This window comes from Vicia villosa, unplaced genomic scaffold, assembly GCF_029867415.1.
Source record: "Vicia villosa cultivar HV-30 ecotype Madison, WI unplaced genomic scaffold, Vvil1.0 ctg.000025F_1_1, whole genome shotgun sequence".
In the NCBI taxonomy this organism is placed as follows: Eukaryota; Viridiplantae; Streptophyta; class Magnoliopsida; order Fabales; family Fabaceae; genus Vicia; species Vicia villosa.
In genome coordinates this window covers 907,313-928,410 of record NW_026704957.1, presented here as the reverse complement: position 1 = coordinate 928,410, position 21,098 = coordinate 907,313, and the positions used below count along the sequence as shown (strand labels likewise).

The 21,098-nt window shown below is 34.4% G+C and overlaps 2 protein-coding genes across 2 annotated transcripts; both read right to left on the bottom strand.

Moving 5' to 3' along the window:
* Window positions 1–1,413: 1,413 nt before the first annotated feature.
* On the bottom strand, window positions 1,414–1,921 carry LOC131622156 (protein RADIALIS-like 3). Its single transcript, XM_058893186.1, has one exon. It carries the CDS (start codon window positions 1,865–1,867, stop codon window positions 1,589–1,591), a length of 279 nt encoding a protein of 92 aa, XP_058749169.1. The 5' UTR covers window positions 1,868–1,921; the 3' UTR covers window positions 1,414–1,588.
* Window positions 1,922–19,893: 17,972 nt separating this feature from the next.
* On the bottom strand, window positions 19,894–20,598 carry LOC131622154 (transcription factor RADIALIS-like). The gene is made up of 2 exons (XM_058893185.1): window positions 20,277–20,598; window positions 19,894–20,168 (listed from the first exon to the last, which is right to left on the bottom strand). The coding sequence occupies exons 1-2, from the start codon at window positions 20,528–20,530 to the stop codon at window positions 20,144–20,146; spliced, it is 279 nt and encodes a 92-aa protein (XP_058749168.1). The 5' UTR covers window positions 20,531–20,598; the 3' UTR covers window positions 19,894–20,143.
* Window positions 20,599–21,098: the final 500 nt, after the last annotated feature.

The following is a 21,098-nucleotide window of genomic DNA, read 5'->3' as shown; positions in this document are numbered from 1 at the left end:
TTTGCAAAAAAAAAACAAGTGATACCATAAATTTGAAATTTCCGGTATACCGGAAATTTCAAATTAACTAAAATTTCCGGTATTTTTTGCAAAAATAAAATAAAATTGTGATACCATAAATTTGGAATTTCTGGTGTATGTACCAGAAATTTCAAATTTCCGGTATATCAGAAATTCTTTGTATCTGAACATTTTTCAACAAAGATAAAATTGGATTAAAAAAATATAGGGGTGTCAGGTATAAAAAAAGGGGTGGCAAATAGATTTCTCCTATATTCCACACGAGCAACAAATTAAATTAAGATGCACGGCAACAAATATGAAATTTAACACACTCTGAGATATTGTTTTTTCAGATGATGGCGCATGGAATTCTTATCAACCAGCTCAACATAAACAATCGAGACTTTGATGACAATTAGCATCTTGTCAGTGTCCAACTGAGAGCATCCACATCCATACCACTCAATTTGGTGGCATAAATGGACCCCACTTAATATATTATATTATTTTATAGTTTTTAGTTATTTAATTGATTAAAATACATCTCTCAAATATCCATACCACTTATTTAAAATTTTAAATTGGGTCCCACTAATACTACAATTTACTTCAAATCAATTTGTGATTGGTTAAAAGGAAAAAAGTTTCCCAAAACCTGCCAAAGCCACGGTGCCACAAAAGGCAACGGTGGTTTATTGATAACTGAACCATTACATTTAAATATTATTATTTTCTGACATTGGGTGGCTTTATATTGTTAAGCTACCACCGATATTCATGCTCTGAGGGTCACTGGATGGCATCAATAATATAAAAATTTGTAATACAATTTTTGTCATATTCTAGTTTTATTTTAGTAATTTGCCTCATTAATTTCTTTTACTAACTATTTTTATCTAATAATTACTTATGAAAAATTAAATGATTATCATAACAGATAACTAATAATAATTAAATAAGAATATTGTATTAAATATTAATTAAAAATAAATTAGTTTACAACCAAAGAAAATAAAACAAATAAAGTTACAATTAGGAGAAAGCTTTTAGACCATTGGCAATTTGGCATCTTCTCTTAAAAGTTACAAGGGGGCACCAACCAATACTATTGGCGATACTATGATAAAAAAAAAATTTAAAGTGAAATAATTTAATATTAATGTTGGAAAATGGATATTATGGGTATTTAGTTGAGAAAGCAGTGTATTTGAGTCAAAAAGACAAAAACTCACATTTGACAATGAACAAAAGTAAATGATAAACGTTTTCTATAAAATAAAATATAATAAAAATAAATGATACTGTGTGTTATGATAAAGCAAAAAAAATTTACACCTTTATTCAGAACAAGAAGCTGAAGCAGTTGCCATTTTTTCTAGTCTGCTTCAACTTCAACAAGAAGACAGTAAATTAAGAATGGAATCATAATAAAATATGATTCTTATGACTAATATACTCTAATGCTACTTTTACATTATCACTGTGTGAGACAAAACACCTCCTCAGTGCTTGAAAACTTGTTGATTGTTTAAAAAAACAAAAAAAGTAAATCTGTTTTTGTTGTTGATGACACAGTTGTTGGTCGTCAATGAAGGCTCAAGTTCCTCATCCTTTTCTCTTGTTGAGAGACTGAATTTTTCTGGTAATTTGGGTACGGAACTTTCCCTGACTCAATCCGCTTAACATCTTCAACAAGAAGTTCATAGTGTTTCTTAACTTCCTCAGGAGTTTTTCCACCAACAGCATAAGCCACATTGTACCAACGATCTGGTGTGTCTTTGTCATAAACCGCTAAAGCTCTTTCAAAGGCTTTGTTGTCCTTAACACTCCATGAACTAGATGCTGACATTGAGCTAGATGCCATTTGTTATAGATTTTGATATGAGGAGTTTAGAGATAGAGACTTGAAGGAAGTGGTGGTGATATGTTAAAAGAGGTAAGAATGTGTGATGTTTTATATAAGCAGAAGGGGAAATATGAGATGGGGTAGTGCCAGTTGGCATCAAAATCTTGTTGCTGAAAATGGAGAAGAATTATAATGATTTGTTTCTTTAGGAACCACAGAAAATAACTGGCTCAAGAAACTCAGCAGCGCACAGGAGCAAACAAATGGGAGAAGAGAATCAGTATCTTCATGACAGTAAAAATAGGTCCATTAGTAGATAAGAATATTAAACCAGCAAATAGGCAAAGTGGTCATCCAAATTAAAAATATTCACGTTCATCCCACGCCAATGCATCACACAGGGGACTAATTGAACTATAAAATTTAGGTTTTCATATACTGATTTTGCTGGTAATTAGCTTATGTTGATGATTTAGGTTTCTCAGAGACTAATTTCAGGAAAAAAATCCGGCTCCTAGTAAATTATAGGGAAAATCTAACAAATTTCTCAGCTCCTAGCCTTTAGAAATGAACTAGTCGTTGATTAACCCACCAATAAGTAGTAATTCGTTTTGAGATTTTAATTGGAAGCCTTTTGTTAGTCAACATAAAGGTTTTAAGGGTACTTTCTTCACACACAAAATTTAGTGTACCTGTTGACCTCAAGTTCCCGCAGGAAGAATTGATTTGAGGTGTGTGGGTGTTGTATATAAATAACTTTTAGTCTCAATTCTCAAGCAAATTTAGGATTATTTTGGTTAGCCAAGAACACTCGCCCCTAGTCGACGCTAAAGAGCATGATACGAACTTCGAATTCCTATAGACAGCGTCAATGTTCCGGTTGACCTCAAGTCCGCGTTATTGCTGCCATGTTATATATAAACTATCGTTAATCCTAAATTTCAAATAATATAAGACTATTTTGACCGCCACAAAATTATTAAAAATAGTGATAGGAATTAAGTAGGGTGAATAAAAGGAAGACTGATACATTTTAAATTCTACTTGAAATGGATTTTTATCTACTTCCATTTCAATGTCTCTACCCGTTGGTGATAAAGTTTTAATTTCAAAGATGGGTTTGGTACCTTCAAATAATGAACTTCCATTCATATTTCAAAGAGCGTTACATATATGTCTTTGTTTTGCTATGACAAAAAAGAAAATTGGCTAGAAGGCTTGGCTTTTCAAAGGTGGTGGTGGAGTCGGATTCGAAGGAAGCGGTTGAGATTTGTACCAAGGCCCGTCATGATCATGTGACTAGTTGTAGTTTAACGCGGTTCATCAACAAGGAGATGCTTTTGTTGGAGAAGGTTGAAGTTCGTCATGTTTACTGAGAGGTGAATGGTTGTGCTCATCTTTTAGCTCTTCATGGGAAGGAACTTGGTTATGGTTTCAAGAATTTCAATGAGATGCCTCCTTGGCTTGCTGAGAATTTTGGGAGAGATTTAAGGGTTTTCTTGCACCCTAGGCTTGTGTGTGTAGTGTGTTTCTTTTGGGCTTAGGCCCTCCTTGTAATAAAAAAAAAAAAGAAGAGTCAAGGGAAATCATTTTCTAAAGAAAGAATGTATCTACAACAATCTTTGTTTACAAAGGATCATTTATATGTCGTTGTATCAAGAATAACAATTATAGATGATTTGAAATTATTGATTTTGAATGAAGATCACAACTTATGCACATGAACAAACAAAATTGTCTACATATATATTTCTAACAATTTGTAGAGTTTTAATCATATAAAATTATGTTAAAGCTTGATCTAAACATGATACATAGCCATGAAAGAAAGAAGAAGATGAAAAATTGGTTTATGCTATTACAAGTAAACTAGCTAGTGTTCTATCTCAACTGTTTCCCAAAACAGAAACAGTTAGAGTTAGTTACATGATCTCTCTCTCTCTCTCTCTCTCTCTCTCTCTCTCTCTCTCTCTCTCTCTCTCTCTCTCTCTCTCTCTCTCTCTCTCTCTCTCTCCAACAACCCCCTCAAGTTAGAATGAATATCAATCATTCATAGTTTGCTTTGTAAGTTGTAGAATGGTACATGATGTAGAGATTTGATGAGTATATCAGCCACTTGCTCCTTTGAGTTGATAGACATCAAGTGGATTGCACCTGCTAGGACTTTGTCTCTAACCACGTGACAATCTATTTCGATATGTTTGGTCCTTTCATAAAATATTGGGTTGGTGGAAATGTGTGAAGCTGAAGCATTGTCATAGTAGATGATGATTGGCATATCGTGTTGGAGCTGGATATCATTGAGCAGATATAAAAGCCATTGACCTTCACATGTTGCTTGGGCCAATGCTCAATATTCTGCTTGAGATGAGAATCTGGATACAACAACTTGCTTCTTGCTTTTCCAGCTGACAAGTGACTTGCTTAAGAAGAAACAAATGCTTGATGTGGATCTTCTAGTATCAGGGTAAGCCCCCCAAACAAAATCAGAAAACCCTTTGAGACATAGTGTGAATGATGAGTAGAAAAACAATCCTTGGCCTGGGTTGTTTTTGAGAAATCGAAGCACATGAAGGCCTACCAACATATGTTTTTCAGTAGGGGCATCAAAAAATTGGCTTAGCTTGCTAACTGCATAAACAATTTCAGGTCTTGACTGAGTGAGATACCACAATCTCCCAATCAAACGCCTATAGGTTGTAGCTTCTGACAAGGGTTGCCATAGGTTTTGTGCAATTGTATGGTTGCATAGGTGTATTGCAAAGTTTGGCTCCAATTAATCCTGCATCATGGATTAAATCAAAAGCATACTTTCTTTGGTAAAGAGAAATGCCATCATGAGTTCTAGCAACTTCAAATCCCAAGAAGTATTACGATACTCCTAAATCTTGGATGTTAAACTTGTTATCCAAGAGAGTTTTAATTTGAGTGATTTCATCAAGATCAGTGCCACCAAACACCAAATCATCAACATAGATAAGGATAACTGGGAATCCTTTGTGTGATTTCTTGGTGAATAGGGAGTAATCTGCTTTGGATTGATGGTATCCTAATGATGTAAGTGTGTCAGTGAGTTTGTTATTACATTGTCTGCTTTCCTGTTTCAAACCATAAAGGGAGCTCTGAAATTTACATACAAGATCAGGATGAGACAATGCCAAGCCAAGGGGGTTTCATATAAACTTCTTCATTGAGGTCTGTAAGAACAAGATTTGATTATGCATCTGGCCTTTTGTTAATGCCTTGATTTATATGATTGACATTTATGTTTGGCTAAAACATAGTAGCAGCAATATGTAATAGGATCTATAGAACTTGCAGATATAAACAAATACAAAACACGTACAATAGCAAGATGTTCTATGAAATGTTAAGACATGTTCTGTGACATCATGTCTTATGTGATATTGCGCCCGCTGAAGCTGGAATGTGAAGATTCAATATGTAATTAACAGATGAAGAATATTCTATGGAATATTATGCAATCCTATGTGGCGCAAATTTAAAGGTCAAAAGAATCAAGTCAGAATATTGAAGATTGTGTAGTTTCTAATTGTGGAGACAATTTAGGAAGCTTATGATTAAAGACCTTTCTTTTAGCAGAAGATTTATGCTGATTTGTAACAACAAATATTGCTGTGATTGTAAGCCCAAGTCCAGTTGGGAATAGGTTATAAATAGTAAGCTTTGTAACCTAGTTTAAAGCAGCAAACCGTGTATTGAAAAGATGTAGTTTTTAGGGTTTGTTAAGGTAGACCACCCGAGCTGTGGGATCGCTGTTATGTTCTTCTCAAAACCTGTAGATGAGAGAAGTATTTCTCTCACTCGAATCCTTTAGGTAAGAGTTGAGAGATTTGTTTCTGGATCAAAGTTGTTAAGCAAGATCAAGTAAGTTTTTCTTGTTGACTGTTTAAATAGCTGTTACAGGGTTGTAACAGTTAGGTATCACTAGGGAGTGAGCAGAGGTTCTCTTGTCTTAGATGGAGTTCTAAGATAAATGTTACATTGGGTAGTGACTAGGTAAACCAGAGGTTGTTTATCTGTAAACCAGAGGTTGTTTACATAAAATAGTACTACTGATAGTGGAATCTTCTTCCTGGCTTGGTAGCCCCCAGAGTAGGTTGTTAGACCGAACTGGGTTAACAATTCTGTTGCGCTGTTATTGTTTTCTTGCACTGTCGTTGCTCTCCTACCTTGTCTGTTTTTATAATGTCAGATCAGATGTCACGTTATCCTTATATGACATCTGAGTCAGTTGTCACCAGAATTTCACCTTTAGTTTTGACGATAACAATATATTGTTTCTTAGAAAGAAATTTTATACCCTAATGGTTTCTGTTTAGTGTGTAACTTTCGCTTACAGGTTTTGACTTTGATAAAATGGCATGTGATGTCATCAGTTTCTTGAATAAACATACTGTGACTTTGAAGAGAAAACAAAGTGTGGTTTACAAAGAAAAGTCAAGATTTGGAATGCCCATCAAATGGCTTTTGACTCTGACTCTCATAAAGAGCTTCTGAAGATTCTCCAGCTCTGACATTTGGCACAAGTTTTGAAGACCAGGTTCTGAAGATTCTGAAGACAAGGTTCTGGAGAACAAGTTCTGAAGACAAGGTTCTGAAAACTTTATTCAAGATTTTGATCCTTCTAAACATGCTTCATCGACATGAATTATGAAGCCTTTGAAGATTAGAAGATAAGATAAAAATGGTTTTACGTGAGTGAATAGTACATGGTACAAATTAAATATTGCATCCACTACGCTGATTTTGTGGCTCCAGGATTGTACTATACTACCATTTTGTCTACCACTCTCACTGACCGTTATGTAAGAATACAATTAAGAAATGTACAATTCCATCTTCACCCTTTAACGAATCTTTCATGCCTATATATAGAAGACTTGGAAGAATGGAAAAAAAAGACTCTTTGAACAAGAACTTTTGGATACAATGAAACTCTGTTTGATTGAAAAGTTGTAAAGCAAGGAACTTTTGTTCATATATTGTTCTTAACATTGTTGTGTTATTTCATTGTATTTCATTTTGTGTTAACACACATTTATATTTCAACTTGTGAGTTGATATTGTTCCTTGAAAGACTAGGGTATAGTCATAAGTCTCAAGAAGACATTGACAGTAGGTCTTTGTGTGTCACCAGTTTGGTTATAGTGGATTAAGTTCTTGTGAGAAGGCAAAATCACCTTGGCAGGTGGACTGAAGGTGGCTTCGTTAACAGCGAACCAAGATAAAAATATTGTGTCATTATTTGTATTCCTTGTTTTTTGTTTGTTTTTCTTGGTTGAAGAAAAAGTTTTAATTCTTGAAACCCAATTCAATCCCCCCTTTCTTGTGTTTCCTTTACCTTCAATTGGCATCAGAGCACCGGTTCTAGTATTGATTGTTATCAAACACTTCACCATGTAAGATAAAGATCCATAAATTCTTTAAAACACAATGGAAACAATCCCTCCCCCGGCTGCACCCACTGTTAGTGAAAGATATCACTATAGTGCTAAACCTCCTGTTTTTGATGGAGAAAAGTTTGATTACTGGAAAGACAAAATAGAAAGTTTCTTTCTTGGCCATGATGTATATATATGGGATATGGTAGTTGATGGCTACGTTCATCCTGTTGATGCTAGTGGTAACAAGATAGAAAGAAGAGTGATGACTGACCAACAAAAGAAAGATTACAAGAATCATCACAAGGCTAGAACCATTCTGTTGAATGTTATTTCATATACTGAGTAGGAAAACATTACAAACAGAGATATAGCCAAACTGATATTTGACTCATTAAGAATGACTCATGAAGGGAATACTCAAGTGAAAGAAATCAAGGCGCTTGCCTTGATATATAACTATGAAGCCTTCAAAATGGAGGATGATGAAACTGTTGAGAACATGTTCTCAAGGTTTCAGACTCTTGTTGCAGGATTGAAGGTTCTGAAAAAAGGATACTCCACCGCAAATCATGTTAAGAAGATTATCAGAATTCTATCTAAGAGATGGAGACCTATGGTAACCGCGCTGAAAGTGTCTAAGGATCTAAAAACACTACTCTTGAGGAACATGTTTTCTCATTGAGAAGTCGTGAGATAGAGCTTGAATAAAATGAGCCTTAAAGAAAAGGTAAATACATGGCTCTGAAATCAATGGGAAATTCAGAAAAGACTAAAGCCTTTCAAACTGAAGAGGAAGAAGAATCTGAAGAAGATTTTGAAGAAGAAGATGAGTTATCTCTTCTCTCCAGAAGGCTAAACCAACTCTGGAAGAAAAGAAAAAAAATTAGAGGTTCAAGAAGGACATGTGGTTGCTTCGAATCTACTTTTGGACAAAAGAAGTCTGGTGCTAGCATAGACATCACATGCTGTGAATGCAAGGAGCCAGGTCACTACAAGAATGAATGTCTCAAGCTTAGAAAGGAGAAGCCCAAGAAGAAAGTCTTCAAAGAAAAGAAGAAAGGGCTGATGGCTACCTGAGATGATTCTGATTCTTTAGAAGATGACTCTGAGGAAGAGCAAGAAAATGTGGCGCTGATGGCAAGCATAAAGGCATATGATGAAAAGACTGCACCAGAATTAGAATCTGAAGAGGTATTTTCTGACCTATCTTGTTCTAAATTAGAATTATGCTTATTTGAAATTCTTGAAAAGTATCAGAGGCTTCGTAACAAATACAAGGATTTGAAACAAGTCCATGTATCCGAGTCTCAAGCAGAATGCAAGCTTAAGAAAGATTTCTCCAATTTAAATTAATATAATTTTATTTTGCAACATGAGAACTCTTCCCTAAAAAGAAAGAGCTTAAAAATTGAGGAAGAAATTCTTTCAGAAGCTTTTTTGGATTATGATAATGTCATAAAGAAGTATGACAAATCTTTTCAAAAATTTCTTGCTAGAAGCATAGGTAGAAGCGTAATGGCTTCAATGATCTATTGAGTTAGCAGAAACATAACAAGAGTAATTGGTTATAATTCTGATGATGAATCTACTTCAGAAAAAGATGATAAACCAAAATATTTTTATGCTCATTTTGTCCCTAAGGGTTCACAAAATGGACTTGTGACTAAAGAAAAATTTATTTCAAAACATAAGGCAAAAGCTAAATCTCATTCCCATTTCAACTATTCATATAGATTTGATTATACTGCATCTAAACCCAAGTCTGTTAAGAACTCTAGGAGTACTAACAAGAAAGGAGCCAAAAGAATATGAGTACCTAAGGAAAAGATAATCTATGTTGTAGACATCCTTAGCAGCTTAGTTAAAACACCAATCATGGTACCTAGATTCTGGATGCTAACAACACATGAAAGAAAGAAGGCATACGTTCCAAATCCTGGAACTTAAGCCTGGTGGCTTCGTAGCTTTTGGAGGTGATCAGAAAGGGAAGATCACTGGCTCCAGAATAATTGGTAGCGGTTTTCTCACTTTAATTACTAATGTTTTACTTGTTGATGGATTACAAAATAATCTATTGTCCATAAGTCAATTAAGTGACAATGGTTATGATATAATATTTAATCAAGAGTCCTGTAAATTTGTTAGTTAGAAAGATGGCTCCATTATGTTCAATGGAAAGAGGAAGAACAACATTTAAAAGATCATACTTTCTGATTTGAAAGAACAAAACGTTAAATGTCTTATGTCTGTAAATGAAGAGTAATGGATCTGGCATTGACGATTAGGTCAGGTTAGCATGAGAATCATTTCTCAGCTAAAGAAGCTTGACTTAATTAGAGGCCTTCCAAATCTGAAGTTCTCCTCATATGCTCTTTGTGAAGCATGTCAGAAAGGCAAGTTTTCAAAGACTTATTCTAAAGCAAGAAATGTTGTTTTTACCTCCAGACCTTTGGAACTCTTGCATATTGACCTCTTTGGACCAATGAAAACTGCTTCTGTCAGTGGCAAGAAGTATGGTTTAGTCATTGTTGACGACTACAATAGATGGGCATGGGTTAAGTTTAGACAAAAGGATGAGTCACATTTTGTGTTCTCTACCTTCTGCTCACAAGTGCAAAACGAGAAGGATGCTAAGATTGTTAAAGTCAAATTTGATCATGGTGGAGAGTTTAAAAATAAGCATTTTTAAAAACTCTTTAATGAGAATGGTATTTCCCATGATTTATCTTGCCCTAGAACTCCACATCAAAATGGAGTTGTAGAGAGAAAGAATAGAACTATGCAAGAGATGGCTAGAGAAACAATCTGATTGTAATACGGTGAACTGACTTTAAAGAAATATCGCGGATAGCAAGAGTCGCCACCGACTTTTATTTTATCCAATTTATAGAAAGGCTAAAAGAACAAAAAAAGACCTTTTAAAGAGATTTTGAGTTCGGGGGGGTAAGTTATACAAAGGGAAGGTTTAAAGCACCCTTTGTATCCATGGTTATCCATGGGCTCTTAATTGCTTAGCTCAATTTTGAATTGTTTGAAATGTTTGAAGTGTCGTGTGTGTTTAGAAAAGATTTTGAATAAGGACTTTAGCTTGTAAATAAACGTAGCCTTTTGGAAATAGTTTTGAAAAGGAGGTGTGAAAAGCATTTTGGATTTTGAGTTGAATGTGAGCAAGCATTTAAGAACACCTACCCTAAGATTGTATTTCTTGTTCTTTAGGTCTTTCGGGCGAAAGGGTTTATCCATACCATGAGAGGGCAGAAAGTCTTTCAATTGGATGTTAAGGGTCATCGAGAAAAGTATCGTTCGCCGTAAAACTGTCCCTACCATAAAGAGGTAGGTAGTCTTTAGGGAAGGATAGAATAGTCATTAATCTTTTTAGGCATCATGCGAGGATACCTTAGCAATTGGGACAATCATCATGTTTCCGAGGCAACATCGAGGGACTAAATCTCATATGATGATTTTCAATCTTTTAAAGGCAACCTTGCTTTAGGTATCCTCGGAATCGAGGGACTTGACTATTTTTCATAAATAGAGGCAATAAGATAATAAGGCAACAAGGCAATAAGAAGGCAACAGGCAACGAGAGAGATTACCCTAAAGGTGTGTGTGTGGCACAATCAGGTGATTCAATTCAGATATTTTATCTTGTAAATAATGTTAGCTACATTCGATTAATTATCTTGCACTCCCTAGGATTACTAACCACGCAGTTAAAAAATACAGAAATAAAAGGCATAATTTAAAAGTCCTACGCTATTACAATAAACACCTGTGGGCAGAAAAAATAAAGGCAAGAAATATAAACCTAAATTATTACAATAAACACCTGTAGGGAAATAGAGGCAAAATTTAGAAGGAATATAATAAGCCATTAAAAGGCTTTAGGGCAGATACTAAATTAGGCAAATATAATAAAGGCTAAAATAGACAATTAAACTTAAAGACATACGACAATCAAGGGAGTATGAGGTGAGAAGAGAAGTGCGCAGTAATGAAGAAATTCAATGTTTAATTACAAAGGCGAACCTAAACTTTGAAGGTTAATGGCTAAAAAACCTAATGGTATTAAATTAATTATAACTGTAAAAAAAAACTTAATGGTTATAAACCTCATGGCTAAAACTTTTGATGACAACATTTACCTAAGGGAGAAACTTACTGTTAATGGGCAACACCTACCTTAATGGTTTTCTATGGTTTGTGAAGCTTAAAGGCTAAACCAAAAATTAATTATAGACCTAATTAATTAAAATTATTTATCCTAAATTTAAATCCTAATTAACTAAATTAAATAATAGAAATTAACATTAAATTAACCTAATTACTAAATTAAAATTAAAAGAAAAGCTATTTCTAATAAAAAAACTAAACCTAATTATCAAAATTAAATAATCCTAATTAATACTAAACCTAATTATAGTTGATGGTTAATTGGTTAAATGATTAATTTAGATAATAAATAAAATAAAAGAAAACCTAAATAAATAAATAAATAAATAAATAATAATAAAAACTGCAAGTAAAAGAGAAAGAAAAAAGGACAAACGCTTCTGGGTGCTGGATCCGGTGCAGCCGTTCATTTGAGGGAGTATGGTGATCCTGCGTTATGGTCCTTCAGATATAGCCTCGATAGGGATCTAAGGGTTGTCCTTGAGGATGCACTGTATGCCCCTTTAGGCCACGCGCACAGAGTTTGGAGACGGGTTATTTCATAAAAAATATTGTGGGCATAAGGGCTCGAACCCATGCCATTCTGTTCGTATGTTCTCACACCTTGCCATCTGAGCTATATTTATAATTCGTTAGTACAACAGAAATTACTTAATAAATAAAAAACAAAGTGCTGAATGTTTAATTTGGGAAGAAAGTTAAAGTGGGGGCCACGAATTTAAACGAGAACCAATGGAAAGTGGAGAGAGATTCTGGAAAATTTGACTGGCCATTCATCATCACCCACACGTGATCGGATGGAGAGAGAGGATGGAGAACTTTGACCTGCCAATTAAAACATTCCACCTACATCGTCTTCTTCATTAAAATGTGCAGACCTTTAGCTACAGTTTCCCCGCGAATTATCTACGGAAATTGTCGTAGCAGAAACCTACAAAACAAACAAATCAAGAAACACGACCATATCGATCATAAAAAGAACCCAGATCGATTAATCAAGGTCCTGCGAGCTCCATGGTACAGTCTATTTGGCCGAAGATTGCTTGCATCTATGAAAACGAACAAGATGAGCTTTGTGCCCTAGTCATGGCAACACGTGACTCTTGCGTCCAACCTCATAACAAATGATTCAAACACGTTCTAAACAGGCATATGAACTTGAATGCAACGTTAGAATTAATCAAAAGCATGTGTATTATAGCAATACGATTTTGAAAAGGAGAACAAACTATGGGAGTAAACTAACATATTCACGACGCTTCAAGGCCTGTTAATGAACGGGATTGCTTCCCGGGACATCAGAGAACCTCGTCTGATCTTTAAGAACGCTTGGAAACGGTTGCAACTCTAAATTCGACCACCACCTAATTCATGACTTTTGTGCGTTCCTTGAAATTTGGCCAACTTTAGAAAACCATAACTCCTTCAATTTTTATCATATGGAGATGATCTAGGACTTTTTGGAAAGCCCAAGATGTCCTCTACAAGCCACTTTGGAACACTTTTTGCATTTGAGGATTTTATCTTGATGATATGGCCCTTGACAAAAAACAGTTTTTTGCAATCTTCTAGAAGGACCTGTAATGTTTTGGCTTATATCCCTTATGCGGAAGCATTTCTTGACTTTGGGCCCAACATCAATGTTGTAGAGAATCAAATTTCCTTGAAAATGAGCTTTGGTTGAGGAATTTCTGAAAAAGTATGAGAGAGATGTGGCTGGTCAAAGTTCAGTTGACTTTTACCTAGAAACCCTAATTTAGCAACTTGTCCTTTTGATGATTTCTGAGTTCTCCATGACGAATCATGATCAAACTTTGATCAAATGATGAATCTAACGTTAAAATGTTTATGTTGACCAGAAATCAGGAGTTTTGACTGTAATGTGACCACAGTTTACTTTCAGGTCAAAATAATCGACTATTGAGCATTTGAGCAGTTGAGTGGGCAGTCTTATAAATCAGGGCTTGACAATTGGCATGAGAATCCTTTGAATCATATGAGAGGCCATGAAGTCCACTTGAGGCATCAAAAGTTGATTTCTCTTTGAGGGCAGCAAAACCCTAGTTGTGGGTTGATTGCTTAGGAGAGAAGTAAGTGTGTTCAATCCTTGCATAGACTTGAGTGACTGAAGATCATGTGAGTCAGAATATTTTGAAATATGATGGACAAATTTTGGGGTATGACACTAATGAATACCACTTTTTCCTCATTTTCTGGAGCTCTTAACATACCATCATTTTCGTAGAATTTTTTGAGGTGTGTGTACATGTCTTCATGATATAATCCTACAAAAGGGTTAGGATACATAATTGTAATAATCCCATTTTCATTTCACTTTGTCAGAAATTCCTTTGCATTCTAGCTAAGTGAGATAGACTTCTATGACTATTGTGACACGATGTGCCACCATTGTTGTTGTTATTGTTGTCGACTTCAACCATGGTTCTTTGTTTTTAGATACAAGAATCTTCTATATCTAGCTTCTTGTCTATTTCCTTATTTTTCCTATTCTTATTGAGGTTTCTGTGTGCAATTTTTTCAATTTCATAATCGAATAATAATTGTCCTGCAGAAACCTGACCTTGCATAAACTAGTACCAACATAAATAATTATAGATGTTAATGAGTTCGTGGATATAAACAAAATATAAAAATATTAGCATATATACACATATATAAATAATACTTAAAATAATAAAAACTATGTGATGCCTTTAAAAACTAGCACCATTCCCCGACAACGACGCCATTTTGTTGCGAGCACAAAAGTAAGTTTTATAGTTATCGTATCCACAGAGACTAGTGGTTTTAAATACCGCTTAACAAATTTTAAGATTCTAAGTATATAAGGGATTTATAGTTGTTTTGATATATGAAAGTAAATGACAGAAAATAATTGTCAGAAAGTAAAATAGAGATTTCAATGTTAACAGTAAGAAAACTTGCTAGGGGTAGATTTTGTCATTATGTATTTATCATGCATAACCATAGGTGAATAATATGATCCTCTACTGAGCTATTAATATTACCACATATTTCTCTCATTTGTATTTTCTATTTGTCCCAACATGGTGAGATCATTGCATTACCCAATAGCCGATATACCAGTCTATTAACCAACACAAAAGATTACGTTCCAACAATTATAAAGCAGTAAGATTCCACACCGATTCTACTAGTGTACATGCAGATATTAAACCTAACCTTATCTCTAGGCATTAGTATCCAATAAATTATTATTTTGGATCTAGTAATGAAACTCACCTTTTGATTGTAAAGTCACACCATAAAAACAAGTTTTACGTAGCAAATCTAAAACAAGAAATAATATTAAAGAGTCATCAATATTAAAGCTTGAGTAAAATTACATAAAACGCCATGACCTATTAAACACATGAATATAATAATTACAATTAACAAAGATTTTTTTAGCTATTCTTACTCATTATAGTTGTTTTTGTAATCCCGTGATGCTGAGCTTGGAAGTTTATCTTGTCAACTGAGCAGCGGTTCCACCTTCAGGCTCCATTTCTTATCTCTTGTTGTATACCAAGGTGAACCTACTCCAATTATGTACTATCTCACTCCACCAGAACTCCCTTTGAACTTTAATTGAAACCACTATTTATAGGCAAAGATCTAAGGCCCTCGCTAGGCACACCGCCCTTGCACCTAGAAAACATGCTATCTTATGAATTAAGCAATACTAGTTGTGTGACAGATGGAGCTAGCCTCCCTACCTCTCTAAGCACACCACCTCTTTGCTTAACACACAAGCACTTGCTTCACCATGAAGTACTTGAACCTGCAAGTTCCATATGGCCTCTTGAGCTCTCCTAGCACGCATATGTCCTGGTCTATGGAGCCTTGATTTTTTAGGTTATTTATCTGGCTTGGTCCTTGCATGGTAAATCGTGGTTTTCCAGTCCGTTTTAACTATTTTTAGTTATACAAACTAGAAAAGTCTAAATAGGCGTTTTTATCACTTTTCATAGATAAATTGGGGTGAGGGTTATATTGATTGCTTGTAAAATAAGTTAATAAGTGTCTATATATTTTATTTAAATTTGGTACTTATCACTCCTTGAAGGCCTCTGTTTCTAATTTTTACAACCTTTCAGCCACATTCATAGGATAACATCGAAGGCCTGCATAATTGTACCTTTAAGATGGTACAATTCCTTTCCTTACCATATCACGTTTCTTTGAAGATTTTCTTGAGATTTTAGAGGTTTGCAAGGAGTGTGGTGTTATGGCTAGTTATGACAAATCCAGTGGAAAAAAGGATGTTCTTCTCTCCATATTCACTTTGGTAGTGCTGCGTGGCAGCTTATAGACAAGGATCAAAGAAAGATCGATGCATAACTAAGACTTAGGAGCATAATTGTCGGGACTGGAAGATTCAAGATGATTTCAAGTAAATATTTTACAAGGATCCAGTTCAGATACTGTATACAAGTTAATGGATCCAGATAGAAGATTTTTTATATTTTCGCCATTATTTGAATATTGTGATTGTAGTAAACATCATGTAATTTGTCATAAACTATATTGGAATATCAAGATTTTCAATGGGAAACCATTGGAGAGTGGAGTAGGCTTAGCAAGGACAACGGAAAAATCACTATAAATTCGGAGTACACTTCTCTCTCTATTTTAATTTCTTAAAAATTTCATTTTAGATTGCTTTTACCATTTCCTAGAATTACATGCTATTAGGTTTTGCCTTGGTAGCGATTTATTGATTAAGTGTAAGTTTTGTTAGAATCGACACTTTTTGTTTTGTCTTGTTGCTGATTAAGAATGAAAAATGTGATAATAGAATTCATATATATATATATTGATTTTGTATATTTACACGCATTTTGTAGATCTATTATTAATTCAATACAATACATTGATTTATTGTTGGTTTGCTGTTTGATTTGATCTTTATCATATTGTGTACTAATTAAGGTATCACGTGTACATATCGCTCGATAAGCATAATCAATTTATACACACTTAGCTTCTGCCACACAAACTACTTTTCATTTTCAAACTCTGATAAACCTTGTGAAACTATTTTTCAATTAGTCATTTTTATTTGGGAGGTCGATTCAACCCCTCTACACCGTTGTATTATTCATATTCTCGTCCAACATTAAGAACCTCCATGTAAAATTAATTCTTTTACTCCATAGTTTCCAAAAGCTTCATCCTCAAGTCTTTACTCGTTTTCCCGTGACGGGACTCAAAAAATAATACTCCTATGATTGATGAACTTCGACCCTCCAGGTTCCACTCCCAACAACTCATAATCCTTCCCACCTATTGGATAACCATTGAAGAAATAATTTACAACCTTACCATCAAGATGAATTAGTTTGATTTGTATAATAGATAACACACTCACAACCTTTAAAATAGAGTAGGTTATAGTCTTTCTACTCCAAACCTCCAAAAAAATTTGAAGGTCTTTTCTTGAAAATGGACACCTGCCAACCAAGTAACCTGCTTTGGCACTAACCTTACTCCATTAACTCAATGGAAACTCTAAGGTCACATGCATTTTTATCCGTTGTCTTTTGAAAAACTCATTAAAGTTCAATGAAACAACCTTCAAGCATCCACCTCGCCTTGACCTCAAATCTCAAGCTTGTACTTATCATGAATGTATTCATGTGCGGATGATGAATGAACAACAATACTAGAGCCTTCTAAAATATATAAACCACATATTTTAGCTATTATCACTTCACTATGTGAAATCTTCAAAACCATGTGTTTAACTTAATGCAATAGCCTAGATCATCAAACATGCTTATGAATAACAAATTTCGTTTGAGCTTTGGAACATACCCCATGTTGTGAAGAAGAAACTCATGATATCATTGAATATTTTAAGTCTGAACGTACAAATACCTTGAACCTTGTAAGAATTATTGTCACCAAAGAGAACTACATCACCTTGCTTCAACTTCAATGTCTCAAAATATTCTTTTCTTGGACAATTGTGCTAAGAGCAACTTGAGTCCATGGAATCACCCTATTCAATCTCCAAAATCGAAACCATTAATGTAGTGGCACTCTTATGTCTATTCTCATCGAAGACAACTCCAATTGGAACACCATTGCCCCTATTTCTGGGACAATCCCCCATGAAGTGAGCGCTTTTTTGATAAGTGAAGTATTTTACTCTCGACCTGTCTAACCTATTTAATTTGGAAACTCCTCTACATGCACTTCCTCCTCTTGAGACACTCAAGCCTTCACCATTATCGTCAATCGTCAAATATTTCACCTTTGAAAATTCTTTATATCTCGAAGCCGTCTGGATTTCATCCAAAGAAATAGTATATTTTTTACAATAAATAAGGACATCCTTAAAGTGCTCAAAGGATATGGGTAATGAGCTCGACAAGAGTAAATATTATCCTTATCTTCAATCTTCTATTCAATATTCTCCACGTAATCAATAATCTTGTGAAATTTGGCCAACTGCTCCACTAATGATTTTTCTTTACAATTCATAATGAGTAGAGTTATTATTTTAGATACAATATGTGAGTCAAACAAAGACTTGGTCATATACAATAGTTCATATTTTCCCACATCAGAGTCACAATCTTTTCTATGACGATTTTCCTTAGAACTTTATCCTCGAGGCACAAGATAATGACACTTCTGGCATTATCCATCATCTCTTACTTCTGTGCTTCTATTAGGCGTATAAGCATTGATGCCTCACCTTTCACTGCTTCAATAAACTTCTTTTGAGTTAATATCACTTGAATATTCACTTTCCACAATCCAAAATCGTTATCACCGGAAAACTTCTTAATTTTCCATTTATAATTCATGATACTCACTTGTAAAGAAAATCTCTTTGCCCTGCAATGAGCGCGCTTGCTTTAAAATTGAAATGTTCAATTACACCAAGAAATTTTATGTGTGGGGACAAAGAACAATGACAACCAAGACCTTTACCAAAAATAACTCTCTATGCAATAAGACATAAATTTAACTTGGCAGAAGAAGATAAAGTAAATACCAATACACACAATAACTAGTTAATCCTGATCGATCAAACGATTTATTCTGGGGAAGAGATGAGCTCTATGTTTCACTATACTTTCAATAGTGGTTACAAAATATTACAAATGAGTTACAAGAAAATAACCACTCAAGTTTACAAGAATAAACTCTATATTTTATCCAAATGTTTCTCAATATCTCCAAATCTCTATATATGAATCTGTTGTGAAAAGGATGCCTCTGACAGGGTATAATAAGGAACAAAATAGAAAATCAAGAAGGATAATGAGGATTGGTTATAACTGCTATTCTTTACTTTCTCTTTGAAACAAGATTACAAGTGTTACAAGAATAACAAATAACCCTCTAACCCTAAATTAGGATTTGCTATTTTTGCAATGATGAGAGACTAGTATGTTATTTATAATAAACCTAACATACTAAACTAATAGGCTTTTTCACAAATACCCATTACAAGCTAACTTAGGGTACAAGCTAACTTAAACAGTTGGACATTACAAACAGACCCAATTCGAAATACTAACAACCCTAATATTTTGACATCCACATACTAGAACACACTTCGACTACAGTATGTAGGTCTTCGACACATTCTCTGTCAGAAACAGGAAGCTACTCTTCGACCCACTAGAGTTCGACCCAATTCTCACAAAATCACATAAGTCCAAATTATTTAGAAGTGTTTCTCAACCCCTTTTAGATTTCTCCAAGGGTTTCCCGAATTCCAAGAACACACTCTTAAGAATCTATCATTGTCTCTCTAAGATTACCACTAGGATTCCCAAACTTTTTTTCTCTATCTTCAGCTCTAAAGTTCTAAAGACTATCATAACAAGAATACAAGAGATATATATTATACCTACTGAAATTCATCATATCCATAACAAGTCAAAAACTCAACTCATAAACGAACGGATCCACGACAGAATCGAAGAAGCACATAACACACGAATCGAGAAAACCAAACAATATGACTGAAAACTCGACCCCACAGACCGATCTGAACCGTCTCCGCCAACCAACCGTGGCCCGATGGAGCTTTGCCGAGCCCGAGTCTCAACAGCCGAACCGTAGTCGTGCGGCTCCGACAGTGCCGCCTGATACCCCGACTTATATTAGTATATGTTTGATAGTTACAAATTACTATTTACAAAACATACACAATATAGGCTATATACAATATTAATACTTACATAGCATATACGAACATATATTAGTATATGTTTCATAGTTACAAATTATTATGTATTACATCATACAAATTAACAATAAATCATATCAAACAAATATATTATTCAACATATTTATTAACGGTTACTGTTCTTGGATATATACTAGTATATTAATATGAGAATAAAATAAGTAAATGACACACATGTTTCCATAAAATATAATGTAATATATGTTATGATAATTAAGCCAGCAAATTACAGCTTTATTTAGAACAAAGAGCTGAAACAGTTACTAATTCTTCTAGTCTGCTTCAACGACAGGAAAATAAATTAAGGATGGAATGGAATCATAGTAAAATATATGATTCTTATGACTAATATACTCTAATGCTACTATTACATTAGCACTTTGTGAGACAAAACACCTCCTTAGTGCTTGAAAGCTTGTTGATTGGTTAAAAACAAAAAAGAAAACATGTTCTGTTGTTGATGACAATTATTGGTCAATGAAGGCTCAGGTTCCTCATCCTACAAATGAAACAAAACAGTATTAATCAAACAGTAGAATCAGGAAAATTAGATACATAGAAAAAGTTGATTGTATAATGTTATAATTGGTTAGATCATGATATATACCTTTTCTCTTCTTGAGAGCCTGAAATTTTCTTGTAATTTGGGTATGGAACTTTCCCTGACTCAATATGCTTAACATCTTCAACAAGAAGTTCATAGTGTTTCTTAACTTCCTCAGGAGTTTTTCCACCAACAGCATGAGCTACATTGTACCAACGATCTGGTGTGTCTTTGTCATAAACAGCTAGAGCTCTTTCAAAGGCTTTGTTGTCCTTAACACTCCATGAGCCAGAAGCTGACATTGAACTAGATGCCATTTCTTGGTTAATTAAAAAGGTAGGAAGGAATAATAAGCTAGTTTTGGTTTGAGAATGACTTATAGAGAGTGGTATATGAGATTAAGATGATATGTACAACAATGTGTGTTCCTTTTATAAGCATAAGGAGAAGGTATATGAGATGGGGTGGTGCCAGTTGGCATCAAAATCTTGTGCTAAAATGAAGAAGTAGAATTATCATGATTTGTCTCTTTAAGAACCACTCAAAATTGCTGGCCCATGAAATTCAGCTGCAGCAATATGGGAGAATCAGTATCTCCATGACAGTAAAAAGAAGTCCATGAATGGATAGGAATTTTAAATCAACTAATAGTAAATTAGAATTTAGTATTTAGTAGGAGTAAACATCATATTTATATTTATAGAAAATTACAATTTTGATGACTAATGCGCTGAGATACCTAGAGTGTAACAATATCAATAAATTCTTGTTTAAGTAAATGACATCAGTTAAAATTAGGGATGGCAATGGGCAGGGTTTGGGCAGGGTACTATAGTACCCGTCCCCATACCCGCAGTTTAAAAAAATCTTCGTATCCGAGCCCAA

Excerpts from the sequence above, each read along its gene's own strand:
- LOC131622156 (XM_058893186.1), bottom strand. The coding sequence starts at position 1,867 with ATGGCATCTAGCTCAATGTCAGCATCTAGTTCATGGAGTGTTAAGGAC.
- LOC131622154 (XM_058893185.1), bottom strand. The coding sequence starts at position 20,530 with ATGGCATCTAGTTCAATGTCAGCTTCTGGCTCATGGAGTGTTAAGGAC. Across the intron at positions 20,169-20,276 it reads GGCTCTCAAGAAGAGAAAAG|GATGAGGAACCTGAGCCTTC; the intron begins GTATATATCATG and ends TTTCATTTGTAG.